Raw genomic sequence first — 21,861 nt, 5'->3', positions numbered from 1 at the left:
GTTTCTCACTCTCTCTCTCTCTGAATTATGCTGCTGCAGCCTCCGCTCTTTTCTTCTCCCCATCCCTATTATTCTCTGCTTCCAGATCCTTCCCTACCTCCTCTGGCCAGGCCATTTCCCAGTGCTAAACTTGCAGTATTTCCTGACTGGTATAGTTCTTGAGGGTTTTTGCCCTTAAGGAAGTTGAGTTTTGTGGTGGGTAGAAAGAAAGCGTGAGATGTTTCCAAACTCATAAGTAGCTCATATTCCCAATGGGTAACAAATACACATGGCTTATAAAGGTCTGAGGGGCACCTGGGGGGCTCAATCCATTAAGTGTCTGACTCTTGGTTTCTGCTCAGGTCATGAGCTCACGGTTCGTGAGTTCGAGCCACGAGTTGGGCTCCGAGCTGACCGGGTGGAGCCTGCCTGGGATTCTCTCTCTCCCACTGTCTCTGCCCTCCCCTCCCCACGAAAACATAAGTAAATAAACTTAAAAACAATGAAAAGTTCTGAGATTTGATGTAATTAAGGGCTACCATGCTGGATGGAGTAGAGAGTCTGTGTTGATGTGGATTCGCAGGTGGATGAGGGTAGACTCAGTAAGCACGTCATCTAAACGCTCCGCACGATGGTTTGTTCAATTTCTGTGTAGTTGGCCAAACACTCTGGTTAATTCCTGCCTCTGGGCCTTTGCTTAAACTGGTCTCCCCACCATGATTGCCTTCTCCTCTCCTCTCTGCCTACCCCCATCCCTCACTGTTCTATAAGGATCCCGCCTTTACCATGCCCTTCGCTCTCCCAGCCCTTAATGACCTCTGCTCTAGGACTTTGGGCATGAAATGGGGGTGACACTGCTTTCCAACTGATAGTAACCCCAGTCTGGACCAATGAGGGTTCGAGGATGGGAAAGCCTCCAAGAGAAGAGAATGAATTAGTGCTTACAGTGGGGAGATTATCTTAGGGTGAGCTCCTCCCCAAACCCCCTGCCAGCCTTATCATCTCAAGCCTCATCGGTCCTTGGGACCAGCAGCTGCTCTGACTTCTCTGATTAATCTTGTCCTTGGGGTTTCTGTGAGATCGTGTTCTGGAAATCTTGCCTGGGGGTATGCACTGTAACAATTAAGAGTCTTAAAATATCGTAGGTCATCCCTCATTTATCCGACAAATATTTATTAAGGGTCTTCTCCGTTCACCAGCGGGATAGCACACATTCATTATAATTCCCTTTGGAGCCGAAAAACCTAATTTGTATATGTGTTAGAACAGCAGTGGACAAGTCACATAGTTAGCTGTTTTGCATGGATGTGTTTACGTTGTTTTCCTGGTTTCTGGATGCCGAGGACCATGTGTTTCATTTATTCTGCAGCTGTGATTCCCAGCTTGGGGTTCCTGAGCTTGAAGGGACTGCCTAGTATCATGTTTATTAATTATTAATATTTCCAAAGGCCAAAACGAGGCAAAGGCAAATTAAAATCCAATTCTTTGCTTTTGGCTGGAATGACAACCACTTAGCTCTGCAGCTCTGGCATCTCACATTGATCTGAAGCTCTGACTAGTAGTTACATCAGTGTGTCTTGAAGGGATTAAAAATGGGGAAAATAATTAACCCTTGTTTAACATCGCTTGCCTGGCAGAATTCTTTCAAACTATTTTTGGGGGGATGGGGTTAGGAAAATAATAACAGGTGGCTTATAGTTAGCACAGAGGTGGTTACACATGGGACAACCAGTGCTCGTTAAAATGAACACAGAGTAGACTTTGGTATTAAAATGGACCAGAGAGTACTTCCCCACAGTGGCCATAGAAGGTTCTAGAAGAACTCAGGGTAGCCTTCTCAACCCCAGATGGAGGCACTTCAGGAGACAACATTCTAAAGTCCAACTGCCATGTGGCCCCCTGATGGCAGCCGGGTATGTATCGGGGGCCCTGCAGGAAGCCCCTCTTTTTTGTACTTTTCTGGAGCTGGTGGGAGGAGAACAGGAGAGTCAGTTTTGACCACTTTGCCCTGTGCTTGTGGGTACTTCCCTGGGAATAGCTGGGGAGCATTTGGGATGACCAGAGGAACGGGGTCTCCGGTGGGCAGTGGGAGCTCACCCGTCTGTGGGAGCCTCAGGGCTCAGATGTTCTGTCTGAGCCGTGGCCCCGCCAACCATCTGTCTGTGAAACTGGAAGGCGAGAGTGTGACAGGCTCGCCTGGTGGTGACAGGCGGTCCCCAGGGGGCTCCGGGAGGAGCAGGAGCTTGTGCATGTGGGAGGGAGGGAGGGAGGGACCTTCCTTGGGCCTTTGGCTCTCATCACTTAGAGACTACCTCATTCTGCAGCTGGCCTGTTGAAGAGCTAATGAGGTGCAGACAATTCTTGGAAATGATTGATTAAAATAAATCATGGAAAATTTCAAGGGCACCCGGCTTTCCAAAGAGCTGGGTGTTTTAAACATCCAGGTGCTTTTAGATACAAGCACAGAGTCTATTTTATGGACTGATGGTCTTGTGCTGAGGTTTTATAGTACCTGGATTGGGTGTCTTTACTGGCTTTAGGCATTATGATTTAAGCTCAGTGCAACTTGTTTCCTGTATTCATCTTCTTTTATACCTTACCAAAATATTTTTAAATTATATATATGTTTTTAGAATTTTTAATTGTTTATTTATCTGCTTTGGGGGGGGTAGGGGCAGAAAGAGAGGGGGACACAGCATCCAAAAAAGGCTCTGAGCTGTCAACACAGAGCCCGACGTGAGGCTTGAACCCACGAACTGTGAGATCATGAGCTGAGCTGAAGTCAGATGCTTAACCAACTGAGCCACCCAGGAGCCCCCGCCAAAATATTTTTAAATTATAAAAGGAACATAGCATTATAGAAAGGGGGAAAAGCTCTACCTTCTTGTCACCCGATGCCCCAACTAATTTGTATGAATTTCCTTCTTAGTCTTCTGTTCCTTGTGTATTTTTTTTACTACTGTAATAACAAAATGGCATATTTTTTGTCTATTGCTTTTTTCACAAAATATGATATCGTAAATACTTCCTGTGTTGCTATGATCTTTATCATGTTTACTAACCGCATAAAACTCCACTGCATTTATGTTCTGTAATTTGACTATCCTTTGGTTGAACATTAAGATGATCCACATCTTTTTCTCCCTATAATTTAAATGGTTTTATTCAGCGCGTTCCTGAGAAATCCTACTGATGGGCCACCCTCATTAGCAGGAGCAGGGGGCACAGGGCAAAATGCAGGGTTCCATCATTCTGTTTAATTAGGCAAATGATTTAGTCGAGTGCCTTTCATGTGGAAGGCTTTCTGTCTGTATTGTTATTGTAGGTCTCCACTGAGGTTTTCTGAACACGTGGCCCGACTGTAAAAGTGTTGCCAATTATGATGACTTTAGGTAAAAGGCCGGCGTGAATCTGTGTCAAGTTTCAATTACGTAGTATTTTGAATTTCCGTAGTATCTTACTATGAAAACAACTACAGTATTCTTGATTCGGGGATGTGTTAAGACACGGAATGGGCAAGTCAGCTGTTCGCAGAATGCCTGGAAAGTACCTGAACCATTTTTATTAGCTCTGGTATCCTGACCCATGTCCCTGTAGTTTTGCTTCCAATAATCGTTTTCCTGGATGAGCTGCGAGGCTGGGACTCTGATCCGACAGCTTAGGATGACTGAGGACTCACAGAGTGTGAAATGTGGGGGAGTTGGGGCCAATGGGAGATGTGGGGGCCAGCCCCGGCTCTGGCACCAACCGGCTGCCGGCCCAGGGTCTGTGCGGCCACCCGGGAAGCCAAGAGGCTTGGCCCAGAAGCTCTCGGAGGGGCTTCCCAGCGCTGAATTTTATGGTGTAAGCCACAGTGACTTGCCGCCCTGTGTTAGCCGGAAGCTCCATAACAAAGCGCCACAGACCGAGTGGCTTACACAACAGAAATGTACTCTCTCGCGGTTCTGGCAGCTGGAATTCTGAAATCAAGGTGTCGCAGCGTTGGCTCCTACTGAGGCGCCCGAAGGAAGGATCCATTCAGGCCTTTCTCCTGGGCTTGCAGATGGCCGTCTTGGCCCTGTGGCTCTTCACGTCGTCTTTCTTGTATATGTGTCCCTGTGTCCAGATTTCCTTTCTAAAGGGACACCAGTCACATTGGGTTAGAGGCCACCCTAATGATCACACCTTGACTTGATCACCTTCGTAAAGACCCCATCTCCAAATAAGGTCCCATTCTGAGGGACTGGGGGTTAGGACTCCAACATGTGAATTTCGGGGGTGGAGGGAGACAGGACATTGGTCAATCGATAAGAGCCCCAACAGTGGAAGTTGAGTTGGGAAGTCGGTCTACCTCCCTGTTAGGTTGAGAAAGTCCCCCTTAGCACAAAGAGATGACTTCCTCCCTCCCTCCTGCCCCCTTTTCTTTTCCTTTCTTTTCTTTTCCTTTCCTTTCTTTTCTCTTCCTTTCTTTTCTTTTCTTTTCTTTTCTTTTCTTTTTTCTTTTCTTTTCTTTTCTTTTCTTTTTGTTTCTTTCTCCCTTCCCCTTCCCCTTCCCTCTTTTTCTTTTTCTTTCTTTCTTTCTGGCACAAAAGAACTCCTCAGCTATACTTGGTAAAGTGTTGGTGCCAGTTTTGTGGTCTGGCACCGTTTTGCTTTGGCAGTTTAATCAGAGAATCAACGTTCAGCATAGGAGGGACCTCAGAGGTCACCTGAGGTCCAGCTGTTACACTTTGCAGTTTCAGAGAGGAAAGAGCTGGCCCAAGATTGCCCAGTGAGTTATTGGCAAAAGCAGCAACAACAACAAAACAAAACCAAACAAAGAAAAACTTGGAGCTCAAACAGCAGTGCCCCGATTCCTTGGAACCAGCCTGCGTGCTTCCTCCTTGATTTCTTGCGTCACTGCTGACACCCTGTCAGGCCCTCAAGTCCAAGGGCACACCTGGCTTAAATGACAAATACCTCCCTTCGTGGCCACACGGATGCTGTGGCGCACAAGCTCACAGAGCCAAAGGAGGGCTTTACTGAACAAGAACTCAGGTGTCTGAGAAGGTTCTTTGGCTAGGGGGGTGTTTTATTGGTTTTATTCACCTTTCACAGATGGTTTTTGGGAGAAATTTGAAGTGATGTGTTTAAGGATGAGTTAGGTTTCCCTACAGTGATTTGTCATGGAGGGTGGGGTGGGAGGATTGGCGGGGGGAGGGGCAGGCACAGAAGAGACAGGAATCTTGGCCCATCTGGCAGAAAGGCTAGCGGGAAAATACGGCATGAGTTCACTTAGGGATGGATCCTTCAGAAAAATGGAGAGCCTGGTCAGATGTCTGGGGAGCTGGTACCCGTCTGCCCAAGCAGCGAAGGGATGGGGAGGGTGGGGTCACCGTGTGTTTTTGCTAGGGGCAATTCCTGGCGCTTGGGGGCTTTTCCGCCTGCACGTGGTAGAAACGTTTGGACTCAGGGTGTATTGTTCCCTGGTGGCCGAGACAAAATGCCACAGCCTAGGGGACCTAAAACAACAGAAATGGATTCCCTCACAGTTCCGGAGGCCACAAAATCAGAAAATGAGCTGCAGGGCCACGCCCTCTGAAGGCCCTCGGGGAATCCTTCCTTGCCCCATCCAGCTGGTGGTGGCTCCTGGTCCCCCTTGGCTGTGGCCACATCACTGCGGGCTCTGCCTCCATCTTAACGTGGCTTTCTTGTCCCCGTGTCCTTGTCTTCGTTTCCCCTCTATCTCTTGTAAGTACGCGTGTCACTGGATGTAGCACCACCTGGTTAATCCAGGATGACCTCTTCTGCAGACGTGCAAAGACCCTTTTCCCAAATAACGTCACATTCACGGGCACCAGGGGTTAGGATTTAAAGGTATCTTTTGGGGCGCCTGGGTGGCTTAGTCGGTTAAGCACCTGAGTCTTGATTTCAGCTCAGGTCATGATCTCATAGTTTGTAGGATCGAGCCCCGAGTGGGGCTCCGGGGTGACAGCACAGAGCTTGCTTGGGATTCTCTCCCTCTCTCTCTGCCCCTACCCTGTTCATGCATGCATTTGCATGCTTTCTTTCTCTCTAAATAAATAAATTTTTAAAAATTTTAAACGTTATCTTTGGGGGCAACCATTCAGTGCACTACATGGGGCTTCTCGGATGACTCCGCACAGCACCCATGCATTTCCAGCCCCGGCCTTGCCCCCCCGCCCCCCAATCCGGTCTGATGGGACCTGAAGAGACTTGGAGGTCTGCTCCTCTCTCTGACTACGGATGGCTGAGAGACCACCTCCCCACCTTCTTGCCTTCTGCACGCGAGGGGGGTTCCCTTCCCACCATCCCATCTACTGTGGCTCCTGATTGGCTGGTCCTATTGACAGTTTGACAGTAGGAAACCACCGTCCTCTCTGGAAAGTTTCGTCCACCCCTATCCTCAGGCCTCTATGAGCCTCAGCTGGTGAGATGACGTTAGTTTCTGCTCCTGCTTGGAGAGAGGAATAACGTTTATTGCAAGCCTGCCTCCCTCCCCATTCCCTGGGGCCTCTTAGGGTCTTTGCAAGCCCCCAAAGAACTCCTGCGTTTTGGGGTCTCATCCCACATTGCACCGAGCATATATTAAAATGCTCCCACATTCCATATTAAGTATGTTCTTTCCCCCATAAAATAATCAGGAAGATTTTTATAATTTTGCCTTGGAAATCATTTGGCTCCAGGCTGATTTAATTTATGATCGGCTGTGATTTCTTGGCCATTATTGTGCATACTTAGAAATTCTCCTGAAGTGAGAAAAGCTAACCTCTGATTGTTATTTGAATGTAATTAAATTTTTATGAACACCAAAGTCAACAATTAACAAGGTTTTATAGACATTTAAACACTTATTAATTTAAATTTCCAGGTTTTTTTTTCTTATTGAGCTAAAAATCCAATATTTTTTTCAATGCTTACCCATTTCATGGCTGCTGGAAAACTTGGGGACCCCAGATACCGGTCCACTAGCTTCTGATGGCTAAGATGGCCCTGCTCTTCCCTTGGCCTCGCCTCATCCTTCCTGGAGTTTCTCCTTCCCAAGTCCCAGGCTTCTCCAGCAGGGTGTCCAGCCCCTCTCTGCAGTCTCCTGGGACTGCCCGTGTCCCCTCCCCAAGCCGCCTGACACCAGCACCTTGGACTGTCACTTATGTTTTCCCTCTGCCCTGAACGTCCTGGTTCCCAATCTCTCTGGGGACTTCTGTTTTTCGGATAACCCACCCTGGCCCAATTTCCTAATTTTGACATCATGACCTTCTTCAGTCTGGCCCCACCATCCCAGCTCCTGTGACAGGGCCAGCTTCATGGGCGTGAGACCGATTTGGGAGTGCAGGGTCTCGTGCTCAGAAAGGCTCTGCACTTGGTTTAATGCCCTGCTGTCACCATCTTGAGATTTCCTAATAATTTTATCTCCGAACTTGGGTTTTGTAAGCAAAATCTGCTGGGACCCTGGAGTCCTCAGTGAGCAGAGAGATGCAGAAGAAAAGAAGGGCTTTATTAGTTAGTCCTTTTTTTAATGTTTATTTGGGGGGGGGGCAGAAAGAGAGGGAGACAGAGGATCCAAAGCAGGCTCTGCGCTGACAGCTGTGAGCCTGATGCGGGGCTCGATGTGGGCTTGATGTGGGGCTTGAACTCAGGAACCGTGATATCGTGACCTGAGCTGATGTCGGATGCTTAACTGACTGAGCCACCCAGGTGCCCCTTAATTAGTACTTTTTTTTTTTAAGCTTATTTATTTTATTTTGAGAGAAACAGAGAGACAGTGCAAGATGGGGAGGGGCAGAGAGAGGGAGATACAGAATCCCATGCAGGCTCCAAGCTGCTAGTGCAGAGCCTGACACAGGTGCTTGATCCCATGAAGCCCTGAGATCATGACCTGAGCCAAAGCCAAGAGTCTGACACTCAACTGACAGAGCTACCCAGGTGCCCCTTAATGAGTATTTTAACGGCACTCTTCCGCCGACCTTTTGAATAAGTGGTCCCCTGTTTGCATTTTGTGCCAGGCCCTACAAATTGTGTAGTCTGTCCTGCCTAGTCATGACGGTGGGCAGGGGCCGAGTGTGGGTCCTGGTGGTTCACGGTGTCACCGGAGAAAGGCACCAGTGAAATCAGATGCTTCCAGGCAAACCCAAGTGTGTTAGTTTCCTTGGGCTGCAGAAACAGAGTACGGAAATCCTTGTCGTTTGAACCACCACAGATTTCTCATCTTACAATTCTGGATGTCAGAAGGGCCAACAGAAGGGCTAAGATCAAGGTACTGGCGGGGGCTGTGCTCCTTCCGGGGACTCTGGGGGCCGATCCATTTCCTTGTCTTTCTGGCTTCTTGAGGCTGCTGGCATCCCTTTGCCCTGACCTCTGTTCACATCCTCATGCCTCCTACTCTCCTTTGACTTTGCTGCCTCCGTCCTTTCCCTTGTGGGGACCCTTGTGATGACGCTTGGCCCACCCAGAGAACCCAGGGTAATCTCCCCACCTCGAGCTCCTTTGCTCAACCGCAGCTGCAAATACCCTTTTTCAGTGGGAGGTCCCCATCCATGGGTTTCAGGGACGAGGAAGACGTGGGCCTCTTCTGCCTACCAGAGGAAGCTATTGGTTTTCCAGCTTAAATCTCTAAATATGCACCCAGGGCACATTAGGTTTCGTGGGTTCTGAAGTTTATACAATTTTAAGGGTCCTCTTTAAGAAAAAAAATTAGAAATTTTGATATTAAAATGAATATTACTTTAGTCTGAGGAAGAAATCACAAGACCTTAGATTGAGGCCCTTTTCTTCTGAGGCTTCTGGGCAGTTATCAGCAATGACATGTGCCCTGGTCTGCTAGGTGGTAAACCTAGAACATTCTCCACTTCCTGCAACCTAAGTGCTCAGTTGATCTTGGAGTACCGGGGTCCCACAGAGTGCCTAGCATGGATCAGAGGCTTGTGAAATAGGCATTGAGTAAAGGCAGGCAGGCAGGAAAGAAGGAAGGAAGGAAGGAAGGAAAGAAAGAAGGAAGGGGAGGAGGAAGGAAGAAGGGAAGGAAGGAAAGAAGGAAGTTAAGAAAGGAAAGAAAGAAGTTAGGAAAGGAAGGAAGGAAAGAAAGAAAGAAGGGGAGGAAGAAGGAAGAAGGGAAGGAAGGAAAGAAAGAAGGAAGGAAGGAAAGAAGGAAGGAAAGAAAGAAGGAAGGAAGGAAAGAAGGAAGGAAAGAAAGAAGGAAGGGGAGGAGGAAGGAAGAAGGGAAGGAAAGAAAGAGGGAAAGAAGGAAGTTAGGAAAGGAAGGAAGGAAAGAGGGAAGGAAAGAAGGAAGAAGGAAGGAAGGAGGGAAGGAAGGAAGGAAGGAGAGACAGCCAAGAGATAATCATTCAGGTTGCCATGATGGGTGCTGGGCTGGGCGTTGGGTGATTCACTCCAGTCACTGTCTTAGGATGGGGAACCTGAGGCTGGGAGGGTTTGGGAGGGGCTGGGGAATTTGTCCAAGGAAACTCATGTGCCAGGCTGAGATTCCTCTTGGCTGTCAGCTCTGTGACCTCCTAAGAGAAATCAAGATCTCGGACAGCGAGGGAGGGAGAAGGGGAAGCGGGAAGAAGGGGTAGAGAAGGAAAGACCCAGGACCCACTGGGCTGGATCCCTTGTGCCCATCTCGTAGCTCTTCTCCACGTCCCCCAACCTGGGGTGTTTGGCTGCAGACACTGCCACTATCCCCACCCCCACCTTCTCTCTGCCCCCATGCTGCGAGGGGGAGGCCCTGCCAGCTTGCTTCCCCAGGTCAAGCCACAGTAAAGGGCCACCATTCTGCTGCCCTGAGGCTCCTTTGCTGACTCTCAACATCACTTAGTTTTATGGCCTTTAGATACTCGGGAGGCAGCCCTCATAGCCTGCCTAACACCCGCCTCTCATTAGTGCCTGCTAGTGTGTGTGTGTGTGTGTGTGTGTGTGTGTTTACGGTTCACTGGGGGAAGGAAAGAAATTCTGAGATTTGTTTCTTGGAGGTCGGCCACCCAGCCTGAGGTCAGCCCGAGGCTCTGCTGACCGGGGTGTTGATTTCGTCCTGTGAACCCTGTATGTCCGACGCAGGAAGAGTCCCCTCTCTGGAGTCAGCTGGGCTTGGGTTCCCACACTACCCTGTCAACCTGGGGTCCCGACAGAGCTTTCCTGAGACTCAGTCTCCTTATCTGTTAAATGGAGTGTTACAGCCCATTTGGGCTGCTGTCACCAACCACCACAGAGTGGGTGGCTGATCCCCAAGAGAAACTGATCAGTCACAGATCTGGAAGCTGGAAATCCCAGATCAGGGGGTGCCAGCGTGGTGGGGCTGAGGGACCTGTTCTGGGTCGCGGACTCCTCATGTGTCTCCACACGGCGGAAGGGGGTGAGGGAGCTCTCTAGGGTCCTCTTTGTAAGGACACTAATCCCACGCAGGAAGGCTCCACTCATGAAATTCATATGTCTAACCCCCAATATGACTGCATTTGGAGATAGAGCATTTTGGAGGTAAGTAAGCTTAAATGAAGCCATAAGAGTGGGGGCCCTCATGCGATAGGATTGGTGGCCTTATAAGAAGAGGAAGGGAGAGAGAGAGATCTCTCTTCCTCCACAAGAGGACAGTGAGAAAGCAGCTGTCTGCAAGCCGGGAAGATAGCTCTTACCAAGAACCAAATCTGCACCTTGATCTTGGACCTATCCTAGACTTCCTGTTTCTAGAACTGTGAGGCAATACATGGCAGCTGTTGAAGCCAGCCCCCGCCCCACCCCCCAGCCCTTCCCCGATCAGTGGTATTTTCTTGAGTAAGACACCTGGTCTGGTTCTGTTGGGTCTGAGAATCTCCTGAGGGCAGAGAGCCCCTACAGTCACCAGGCCATCTCATTTCCTGACACGGTGCGCGAATGTGGTGCCACCCTCAATGGGGATGACAGCTTTTTACTGGACAAAAGATGCCAGCTCCTATTGAATCCTCTGGTGTGTGGCACTGTAGTTATGAACAGTTTTTCTGACCTGGTCACCCTCTGGTAGGTTCCTGAGACAAAACATAGGACACCCAGTTAAATCAGAATTTCTGGTAAACAACGAAGGTGAAATATATTTTTAGCATACGTATGTCCCAAATGTTGCACAGGACACACGTTAAAACACGATTTGTCTTTTATTATTTATTTATTTATTTATTTATTAACGTTTTATTTATTTTTGAGACAGGGAGAGAGAGCATGAACAGGGGAGGGAGGGTCAGAGAGAGGGAGACACAGAATCTGAGACGGACTCCAGACTCTGAGCTGTCAGCACAGAGCCCGACACGGGGCTTGAACCCACGGACCGTGAGATCGTGACCTGAACCGAAGTCGGTTGCTTAACCGACTGAGCCACCCAGGCGCCCCTATTTTTAAAAATTTGTAATTAAAAAATAATTTTTTTAACGTTTATTTATTTTTGACAGAGAGAGAGAGAGAGAGAGAGAGAGAGAGACAGAGCATGAGCTGGGGAGGGGCAGAGAGGGAGACACAGAATCCAAAGCAAGCTCCAGGCCCCCAGCCATCAGCACAGAGCCGGACGCGGGGCTGGAACTCACAGACTGCGAGATCATGACTTGAGCCAAAGTCGGGTGCTCAACGGACTGAGCCACCCAGGAGGCCCCCCTCCCCCCCCCCCCCCCCCCCCCCCGCTGGTCTTTTCATAGAAGGCTTGGGAAGCAAAGCCCTTGACCTAGAGCAATGGTTCTCAAAGCGTGGTCGCAGGACCAGCGCATCAACAAATCTTAGTTCAGAACAGAAAATCTCGGTCCCGGCTCAGACTGGCAGAGCCAGAACCTCTGCAGGGTGCCTGCATTCTGTGTTTTGACATTTTCTCTGGTGATTCTGATGGGAGCTATAGATTGAGGGCCACTGATTCAGAGAACGATGTTAATACCAGGAGGTTCCTCTCCCACCCCCCCCACCCCCCATCCGCTCACTCAGCTGCCAAGTGTAGTGACATAAATGATATCAGGGACGTTACAAGGCGCTCTCTCCCCGTGGTTTCTGCGGCTTCATAGGAGACCGCAGAGGCTTGTACAAGCAGAATGTTCTCCGCTTGGCCGCGGGGCTCTGTTCCACCCGCCCCATCGGCTCCCGAGCCTGCAGAGGGCCGTGAACCAGAGAATTGATTCTTCAGGCGGGATCTGCCAGTCGCAGCCGGCGGGGAGGGGCCTGGCGGCTGGAGGGACACGTGTGCCGGGAGGGAAGCAGGAAGTGACTTCGGGAGAGGAGCCGGCCGAGCCAGCGGCAGCGGGGCTGATGGAAGTGGAGTGGGGGCTTGAGAGGGCACCGTAGTGAGTCAGCTCTTTCTCCCTTCAGCGCCTTGGTTGGGCCGGAGGCCCGGGGTCTGGGGCCCTCAGGAGAGTGTGGGACCTGGAAGGGCAAAATGGAGTTTGGAAGGCGGTGCCCTCCGGGGAGAGGAGGGGGTCGGGGGGGAGAAGCCCAATGGCTGTGGCAGGTGGCAGAGGAGGGGAGGGGCGCCCGGAGCCCCCTCTGCCCCTGGCCGGGGTCGGCTGGAGGGTGTTGACCTGCCTTCCTTTGACAGTGGTTCACCAAATCTTTGTTCCGCGGTTCATGGTGGGCGTGCGGGTGTGTGCGTGGGGGGTGTCCCTGGGGCCCTGGGGCCCTGGGCGGGGGGGGGGGGGGAGCAGAGGCGGGGCAGCCAGCGTCCCCTCCCACTCATCCTGGGGAGCAGCACGGCCTTTTGAACCTGACTGGACATTTGGTGACGGTGCAGCCGGCCTGAGCATGTGCATTTGTAACCCTTCCCCGGGGTCACTGGCCCCCAGACCACACTTGGAGCAGTGAGGTATCAGAGAACTTTCCACAGTCCCATCTGCCCAAGCCTGAATCCCGTTGCTGGATTCAACTCGTGGAGCGAGTGTGTGTGTGTGTGTGTGTGTGTGTGTGCGCGTGCAGTTTCATTAAATGCTGTTCCCACCTCTCCAACATCATCAATACCTTGAGGCCGGCTCTGGGAGGCAGGGCAACAGGTTAGCGCAACAGGTTAGCGAAGGAGAGAAAAGAAATCCTGTATCAGTCAGGGAGCCTCCTGTGCAGCTGGAGAAGAATGTGTGCACACATCTTTAAAGTTGGGGAGGGCAGAGAATAATCCTCCCTCTTGCAAATTAATCCACGTTTATGTATTAACATCCGGCCCACAAGGAAGTCTGAGCCCCATCGCGGGCGGTGCTGGGACTGGCGCCCCTGTTCCCGAGGTGCTACTTACTGGCCGACCTATTGGAGAAAACTTTTCGTTCACTTGGGACTCTGTGCCAGTCTTGCCAGTCCCTCCCTCGCAGGGCAGGGGAAGTCACTTTCAAGGCTCTGGGCCTCCTAGAAGCGCCAGGATTAGAGCAATGCTTTCCATTTTAATGGGTGTGAGACTCCCTCTCAGAACTTGATAAAATGCAGAGTCTTGTTTCAGCAAGTTCCGGTGGGGCCCAACATCCTGCATTTCTAACTGGCTCCCGAGGGGGACCACCCTTGGAGCAGTGAGGATTTAAAACAGCACATGGAAGAAACTTCTCCCAGGGCCACCGGGTTTGCATTTTCAATGATAAATGCTGTGATTCTTGGGACGGAAAGGGCGTGCTTGGCCTTGCTGATCCTTTCCCTTCTATCTTGGGTGCTCAGGTAGGTGCAGACAGGCTGGGATAGTGCTGTCCCGCAAACCAGGCCCCCCCCCCCCCCCCCCCCCCCCCCCCGCTCTGCTCCCGGAACACCCAGAGCTCTCTTGGTGGCGAACCCACAGAGCCCACGTTGACTTTGGCCTGTTGGCAAATGTATGTGGTTTCCTCTTCTCTGTAGCTGTTAAAAGGCACATTCAGTACTGAAAAAAAATTTTGTGTTTATTTTTTTGTTTGTTATGACCTGTCTTAGATGATAAGTACTAAGGGGTGACAGCTGTGTGCCTTTCTTTGCAAACACTGTTTTAAATTTTATCCACAAGCAGCCAGAAATAGAAGGTTGGGGGGGTAATGATCCAGATGTCTTGGTTGACAGAGAAACACAAACCACTCATTTTAGGGGGACCTAACATGATGAAGTATGTAAATGGGTGGGTTTTTTAAAAAATATATTATTTTTTCTTTCTTGGGGGCACTCCCTTTCCTGAGTTTTTATTTAGACACGGTCTGAATCCATAGACGCTGTTTCTCTTAGAGGTTTCCTGGCAAGAGAGCTGGGCTTGGGCTCATCTGGGCTCACCTGGGGACCCACAGCCTTCCCAGGTTGGAGTCCTATCCACGTTGCTGAGCCCCTTGGCACAAGGGCCCCGTCCACCCTCTGCCACGGTTTCCTTATGGGGTTAACAGAGTCAGCGTCTTTAGCTCTTGGTCCGCGCTCACAGAGCTCTGGGACCTGGCTGGGCTGAGCCCTGTGGGGTCGTGTCCAGCCCTGTGGGAGCTGGAAGACTGGTGGGCAGTTGAATGAGCCCTTTGAGATGAGGCTGTGAGCCCTGATGTTTGTGTACCGGAACACGGGGCTTTTCAACAAATGGGTTTCTCTGCCTTGTAACTTTCCACAGCAAGACTCTGATCCCCTATAGTGTCAGAGCTAGAATTTAAAACGTGTTCAAGTCTAGAGGAGGTCCGCTGAGCGGAAACAAGAAGGAATGGTACTTCCCTTTCTTTCCTTGGTGGGCAGTAGTGTGAGTTCCGTTTCATTGGCGGTGTGCTCAGTTGACAGGGAAATGCTCCCTCTTCTAGCTCCCTCTCCTTGTCCTTGCTGAGTGTCCCATCAAGGTAAGCTGGCCCCTTTCTTTTTTTTTTTTTTTAATTTTTTTTCTTAATGTTTTTTATTTATTTTTGAGACAGAGAGAGACAGAGCATGAGCAGGGAAGGGGCAGAGAGAGAGAGGGAGACACAGAATCGGAAGCAGGCTCCAGGCTCTGAGCCATCAGCACAGAGCCCGATGCGGGGCTCGAACTCACAGACCGTGAGATCATGACCTGAGCCGAAGTTGGACGCTCAACCGACTGAGCCACCCAGGCGCCCCATAAGCTGGCCCTTTTCAATACGAGTGTTTTTTGGATGCCAGGAAGCCCCATTTCATAGGGGTGCCAGGTGTGAAGAGGTATCATCCCTGCTCTTAAGCAACTAATGATGTAAAAGATATAGGAGGCGAGTCCATACAAAGAAAGCACCGCAGGAGTGCATGGAGACAGGCGTGGAGAGGGGTCGAAGTTGGCGTTAGAAGGTGCTCTGGGTCTGCTGGCTGGAACGAGGGAAGGAAGGCATTCTGGGAGGGAACCCGATGAAGAGTGACTTGGAGGCAGGACGATCTGGGACTTGCCGAAGGGGCCATAAATGACTAGCTGAGCGGGAGTTTGGGGTGGGGTGGGGGGTAGTGGTAAAAGAGTCGGTGGGGTATGCCCTTGGCAGGCCATGGGGAGCCATTGAAGGTTTGGTCAGGACTTAGGTGGGAGAGCTTCAAGAGGGAATCTGAGTTAGTCACCTGTATTTGGAGGGGACAGAACCGATGCTGGGCAAGGGCAGCCGGAGTAGGCAGGATGTGCCAGAAGGCTGTAATCAGACCCTCCCCGTGCTCTCTTCCTCCCTGCTGAATAATCCACATTTTATGAACTTCTCTTTGGAACTATCTCCCCAATGTCCTAAGCTCTTCCGTGGGCTCCTCTGGCGTCTCCCTAGGCGTCCCCAGGTCTGTGCGTGCAGGGTTAGATGACTTCTGATATGTGTGGGGTTGGACGAAGAGGCCGGGTCTGTGCCGGGTCGTTGAGGCCGCTGAGGGATGGCGGGGCGGAAAGGTGCATGGTGCCAAGGCAGATTGTGGGCCGGCTCAGGTGGAGGGTGTCAGGACACCTTAGCACGTGCAGGTGTCCCTGAAAGGCACTGCCGGCGGCTGACCCCCCTCTTGCTCCTCTGCACACAGCTGTATCCAGCATGCTCCAAGGCCACAACTCTGTGCTCCAGGCGTTGCTGGGGACCTTCTTCACCTGGGGGCTGACGGCAGCTGGGGCAGCTCTCGTGTTCATATTCTCTAGTGGACAGGTGAGTTGGCATCGCTTGGGTTCTGAAGTTTGCAGGGGGCGGGGCTCTTGGCAAGCTCTGAAACCACACAGGGCAAGGCCACTGGCCACACCTCCTCACCTCTGTGGTCTTTCTAGGTCCTGTTTTTCCCTCCTCCTCTCCCTACCCGGCTTCCGCTCCCCTCCTGGTGTGAAGGGAGGAGGAAGGGAGCCCAGTTATTAAGCCTCCTTTAGCTCCTGCCTGGTTTCTAGCTTCTGGCTCGTTTCCTTCGGTCCTGGTGCAGGTGGTCAGTTTGGCGGGTTAGCCGTCCCGCCCTGTGTCCTTGAGCTAGCTGGGATGATTGAAAAGCCCTGGGGAAAGGAAGGGTGTCTGTTCCCCTTCTCATTGATGCCATCTTTTCATTCTCTCCCCGACCCTCTCTGGCATGGAGACACACAGACTTGTCTCCCCCTGCCCCCTCAGACCCCCACCCCACCCCTCACCCCTGTGCATCCTCTACCCCTGCCCCCGGCACCCTCACTCACCCTGGTGCCTCCACACCCCACCCCCACACACCCCGTGCACCCCTGTACCCCCACCCCCCACATTCTCCCACCCCTATACCCTACACTCCTCCTACATACCCCACACAGACTCCCCTACCCCCGCCCCTCCATGTGCACACCCACAGTCCTCCCAGCCCACACCCTATCTCTCCATATGCCCCCACCCCATACATCCCATATACCCTCACGTACCCCACATGTATCACACAGCCCCCCCACTCCCACTCGCCCCCCCCCCCCGACACACACCACATACCCCTCCCCACTCCACAACCCCAGCCCACCTCATATACCTGAGATTCCCTCCTCTTCCCCAGCCCTTGACCCCCTCGGTCCATAGGCCTGGAGCGGTCAACCCATCTTTATCTTGAGGAATTGTCAAGTCCCCGCAACCTTCAGCAGGCTGCCTTAGAAACTGTAGGCGTGATAAGCGAGGGAGTGATTTAAGATCCATTTAAACATGCCGTGAGCCGGATCTGGAAAGGAAAACACAGCCTAGGAAGTTGGCAAGCCAGACGCTCTTGTGTTAGAGACCAGTAAGACGGGTGTTTGCTGTCAGGTAAGCTCTGACTTCCCCACCGCCCTCCCCTCCTCTCCTCAGTGGGAGGTTTGGAGCCTATGAGACTCACACCACCGGCATCCCAGCTTGCCCTTGGCAGGTAGTGAAACCTTTCAAAACCCAGTCCCTGAATGAGAGACACCCAGGTGGCAGAGGAGAGGGCCCAGGTCACCTCCTCCTCCTTCACGATAGTCACGCCAGGTTTTCTGGGGTCCCGTCTCTGTGCCCTTCTAGGGCAGGGCAGCCCGTGGTTGTATCTTCCGTAGTTACCCTGCGTTGAGGAGAGGTCTCGTCGCCCCCGGGCGTGCTGCCCTGCCGAGGGCTGAGTGAACGGCAGCACGACGGTGGATGGGGCCCCAGATCCCCGTGTGGCCCGGGCCAACGCTCTGGGGGCACTTTGGGAGGGGACAGGTGCCTTCCCTTCTTCACCGAGGTGCCCCCTTCTGCTGTGGAGCCTCAGAGCCCCTAATTTGTCTCGTGTTGCTATAATCACCGAGGTCAGTAGGAGAAATTGCTGAAGACTTCTACTGTGTGGAGGCACGTTCCCCATGAACGTCACCACGTTTGGTGATTCACTAGAAGGACCCACAGCACCCAGAATATAGTTGTACTCATGGCTAAGGTTTAACATTGAAAGGATCAGCAGGAGAAGGATATAGGCGGAGTCTGGGGACATCCGTGCACAGGCCTTTGATGCTGCCTGCCTCCTGCGAGGGGCCCAACGAGGGCGTTCCTTCCCCCAGCAAGGAAAACGCAGTTAACACACGCGTGATGTGTCCGCCCGGGGCACCCTGTGGAGCCTCAGCCCCAAGGATTGTACCAGGGGTGCTCATGAAGGCAGTACATGCTGCTGAAGTTCCAGACTTGCAGAAGGAAAGCAGGTGTCCTGCATCCACGACCTTGTCTGGAAACCAGCATAGGCACCTTGACCCACCCTTACCAGGGAATGGAGGGGGCAGTTCAAGCACCACGTTCCCAGAAGCCAGCCAAGGACCAGCCTTGCAAGCAGGACCTTGCAAAGGTAGCAGGCGTGGGTGGGCTACAGGCACCCTTTCTGCACAGGCAGATTGCATGAAAAGTGGGGGGAGGCACGGCGTTGGGAGGCAAAGGTGGCCAGAGACAGGAGTTCACAGAGATGTGCTCTGGTCCCCGCAGCAAACCTCAGCTTCCATTCGGCTAAGATGGGGGCCGCAGTGAGGGTCACCTGGGATAGGAGACACGCGGACGCTGCCCTCCGCAGTTGCTCTCAAACGTCTCTTCGCTCAAGGGCGCCTGGATGGCTCGGTTGGTTAAATGTCCGACTTTGGCTCAGGTCGTGATCTCACGGTTCGTGAGTTCGAGCCCCGCGTTGGGCTCTGTGCTGGCATCTTGGAACCTGGGGCCTGCTTCAAATTCTGTGTCTCCCTCTCTCTCTGCTCCTCCCCCTCTCATGCTCTGTCTCTTTCTCTTTCAAAAATAGATAGACCTTACAAAAAATTAAAAAAAAAAAAGTTTCGCTCAAAATTTGTTTTCTTGCTTTAAAATATATTTTAATTGTAGGAAACTCATAACGTATGAAAAAGCTTAAAGAAATAATAAAAAAGGTGCTTCTCAGAAAAAAAAAAAAACTCCAAGCCCTGAACCTGTTCATCCAGAGTTCAGTTATATTCGCATATACATAAACTTACCCGTATCTGTTTCTTTACATGACAGGGATCAAATTTTATGTAATATTTTACAACTAGTTTTCCTCACTTGGTATCATAAACATTCTTCCTACATCCCTAAATGCTTTTTTGATTATTTTGATCACTTCGGTTACTTAACTGGGCGTGTAATATTCTGTTGTAAGGATGGTCTGCAGTTTATGTAGCCCTTCCCCAACTGTTATGTCTTTTCTCCTAATGTCTTTAGAAATACTTTTGTGATGAACATAAACCTTTGAGCATCTAGCTGATTAGTTCCTTGAAGTAAATGTCTAAAAGTGGAAAAGCTTAAAAAGTATAATTTTTCTCCTTTCAGGATCCAGATGAATGCTGATAGAATAATTTTTTTACCTGACTTCTTTATTAGATCTGTCTGGTTTCATTAAATTATTTGGTTGGCCAACTTTGCTTATGTCATGGCACGCCTAGAGGAAAATGTCATTTGTATGGCTTCCTGGGGTCAAAACTTTCCGTCCACCTCCAGCCGCTCAGAGGTGGGAGAGGGCTGAGCAGTTGGGGTAATCACCTCAACCAGCCTGTAACGTGTTCACGGGGCTATAGATTATGTTCCTAACTTAGACTACAAAGTTAAACAAGTATTTTTAAATGGAAATATAAAATGCATATAGAAAAGCTCACATTTTATTTTTATTTTTTTAACATTTATTTTTGGGAGCGAGCAAGCGAGCACGCACATGTGCAAGTGGGGAGGGGCAGAGAGGAGGACAGAGGATCCAAAGCAGTCTCTGTGCTGACAGCAGCGAGCCCGATGTGGGGCTTGAACTCACGAATCATGAGAACCTGAGCCGAAGTCGACGTTCGACCGATTGAGCCTCCCAGGTGCCTCAAAAGGTGCCCATTTTATAAGTGTGCAGCTTGATGATTTTTCACGATCGCCTATAAAACTAGTACCCAGGTCAAGAACTAGAACAGCACCAGCCCCACAGCAGCCTTTCAGGATCCTTTCTAATCCCTACCCTCCATCCCCAACCTCCACTGCCAAGAGCAATCCCTCTCCTAGCCTGTGCCCGCAGAGATTAGTTTTCTCTGTTTCCGTACATTATATAAATGGAGTAATCATATGGTATGCGCTCTTCTGCGTCTGGCTGATTCCACTCTGTTTATTTTCCAGTTTCCCCATGCCCCTGCCTGATTATGGGCTCCATTCATGCATATGTCGTGTGTGTTCTCATTGCCGTGTGGTATTCTGTTGTGTGAATACATCCTAATTGTTGCATCCATGCTACTGTTGGTGGGGCGTTCGGGTAGTTTCTAGTTTTGGCTCTCACGAGTACTGCTGCTGAGAGCTTCTCTGGACACGTGTTCGGTGAGTCCAAGTAGGCGTTCCTGTTAGGTGATGATTTCACTACTCAGGGGTAGCACACTGCTGGGTCGTAGGGTATGTTCATTTCCAGTTCGCTGGCTGCTGCCAGTTCGTTTTCCAAAGTGGCTGTGCCACTCTGTCCCTCCACCTGCAGCGTGGGAGAGTTTTGCTTGGTCCCCATGGTCCCTAGCAACACTTATCAATTTCCATCTTTTAGGCCAGCTACTTACTAAAGGTTTACAGTTATCATTCACAGGAGAGCCAGGTAAAAGACAACACGTGGGTCAATGGAAGCCAAGCACCACTGAAAAAAACTCTGATTGGCTGTGGGATGGATGGAAGGCTAAAAAAAAAAAAAAAAAAAAAATCTTCCCCCTGGTTCTTGGCCCATTTGATAAAGGTTCCAATCCAGGCTTCTAGCTGGACAGGTTGACAGATTTAGGCACGGGCCAGTCTTTATCCGTGCGGCTCTTAGATCATATGGTTTCCTCTTATCCCCAGACTCCTCCCTCAGACTCTGAAACATCTTGTTTATATTTTCAGAGGCGGATCTTGGATGGAAGTCTTGGCTTTGCTGCAGGGGTAAGTAGCGTGTCAGTAGGAGTGATGTAAAACGGAGACATGCTTATTCTAACATTTGTGTGCCAAGGGTCTTTCCAGTCTCTCTTCCTGCCACCTAGATGCATCTCTCTGGGCTCCAGGTGCTAATGGCCCCTTCGTGTCTCTGCCCCTACTTACCGTCGAGCTTATTGAAATGCTCCCACCTCTCAGCGAGAGAGGCCTGCATGTAGGGCAGCTGTCTCAGGACTTGTGAAATGAGGCAGTTTTTAGGAAGGGCCTCCACGGCGCTAGTTAAATCTCTTTTGTCTCTTTCCCTTCCCTTTAAAAGCCCTTTTTTTACTGGCATCTCCAAACATGTTAAAAAAAAGTGGAGAGAATCCCAGGTAGCCATCATTCAGCTTCAAGCATTACCCATGTTTTGCTAATTTCATTTCTGCTGACTTCCCCCAACCTTCTTGAGAGGTTGGAATGTGTTGTTAAAGCAAATCCAAGACATCGTGTAAGTTCACCCGAAAGTTAAATCCCCATCTCTAACCGGATGGCTTGTTTCGTTTTGTTTTTTTTACAACATAATCCCCTCATCACACTTACCCAAATTAGCAACTCCTTGCTGTAAGTAACCTAACAGCAGATTTTCTCCCATTTTTTCTTCAAAAAAAATTTTTTTTGATGTTTTTATTTTATTTTTGAGACGCAGAGAGAGCAAGCGCTGGGGATGGGCAGAGAGAGGGAGACGGGGAACAAAGCGCGCTCTGGCGCTGACAGCAGAGAGCCTGAACCCACTTGCCTTAAGATCATGACCCAAGTCAAAGTCGGACGCCTGGCCCCCAGGCGGCCCTCCTCCAGTTTTTCAAAGGGGTCATCGAATCAGCAGCTGAGCAAGATTTTCATATCGATTATATCTTTTAAGTGCCTTTTATTCATAACAATCCCTTTTTTTTTTCTCCAGTAATCTGTTGGAGACACTGGGTCTTTTATATCCGTAGAGTGTCCCACATGGTGAATTTGGCTGATGGCTTCCTCGGTGGGGGGCTGTGTACCTTGCTCCCCGGTTCCCCGATCTGTGAGCCGGGCGTTAGAGCCTGGGGTTTGGGGAGTTCAGAGCCCGCTTCCCACGCACGCATATACCGTGGTGGGATGTTCCGGTTTTGTTCGTCACACCGGAAGTCCCGTACCACGTGGTTTTCTCTTCCGGGTGATCAGGATTTGGTTCCTTTGCCTTTTTACTGTGATCTGCCAAAACTGGCCCGGG

At 50.7% G+C, this 21,861-nt stretch overlaps 1 protein-coding gene across 11 annotated transcripts in view; it reads left to right on the top strand.

The window, feature by feature from the left end:
* SLC39A11 (solute carrier family 39 member 11) overlaps window positions 1–21,861 on the top strand; it is a 429,657-nt gene that overhangs the window by 73,860 nt on the left and 333,936 nt on the right. For 8 of the 11 annotated variants that reach the window (XM_045489588.1, XM_045489580.1, XM_045489581.1 and 5 more), the window contains 2 exons: window positions 15,838–15,956; window positions 20,592–20,630. In XM_045489588.1, coding sequence (XP_045345544.1) covers window positions 15,838–15,956; window positions 20,592–20,630 — 158 coding nt within the window. Of the gene's footprint in view, window positions 1–12,110; window positions 12,240–14,595; window positions 14,691–15,837; window positions 15,957–20,591; window positions 20,631–21,861 lie in introns of those variants that run through there. The other 3 variants (XM_045489584.1, XM_045489591.1, XM_045489585.1) reach the window with 3 other exon arrangements.

The sequence above is a fragment of the Leopardus geoffroyi genome, chromosome E1 (genome assembly GCF_018350155.1).
Source record: "Leopardus geoffroyi isolate Oge1 chromosome E1, O.geoffroyi_Oge1_pat1.0, whole genome shotgun sequence".
Lineage (NCBI taxonomy): Eukaryota > Metazoa > Chordata > Mammalia > Carnivora > Felidae > Leopardus > Leopardus geoffroyi.
Note: the sequence above shows the minus strand (reverse complement) of the source record. Positions and strands in the feature narration are given on the sequence as shown.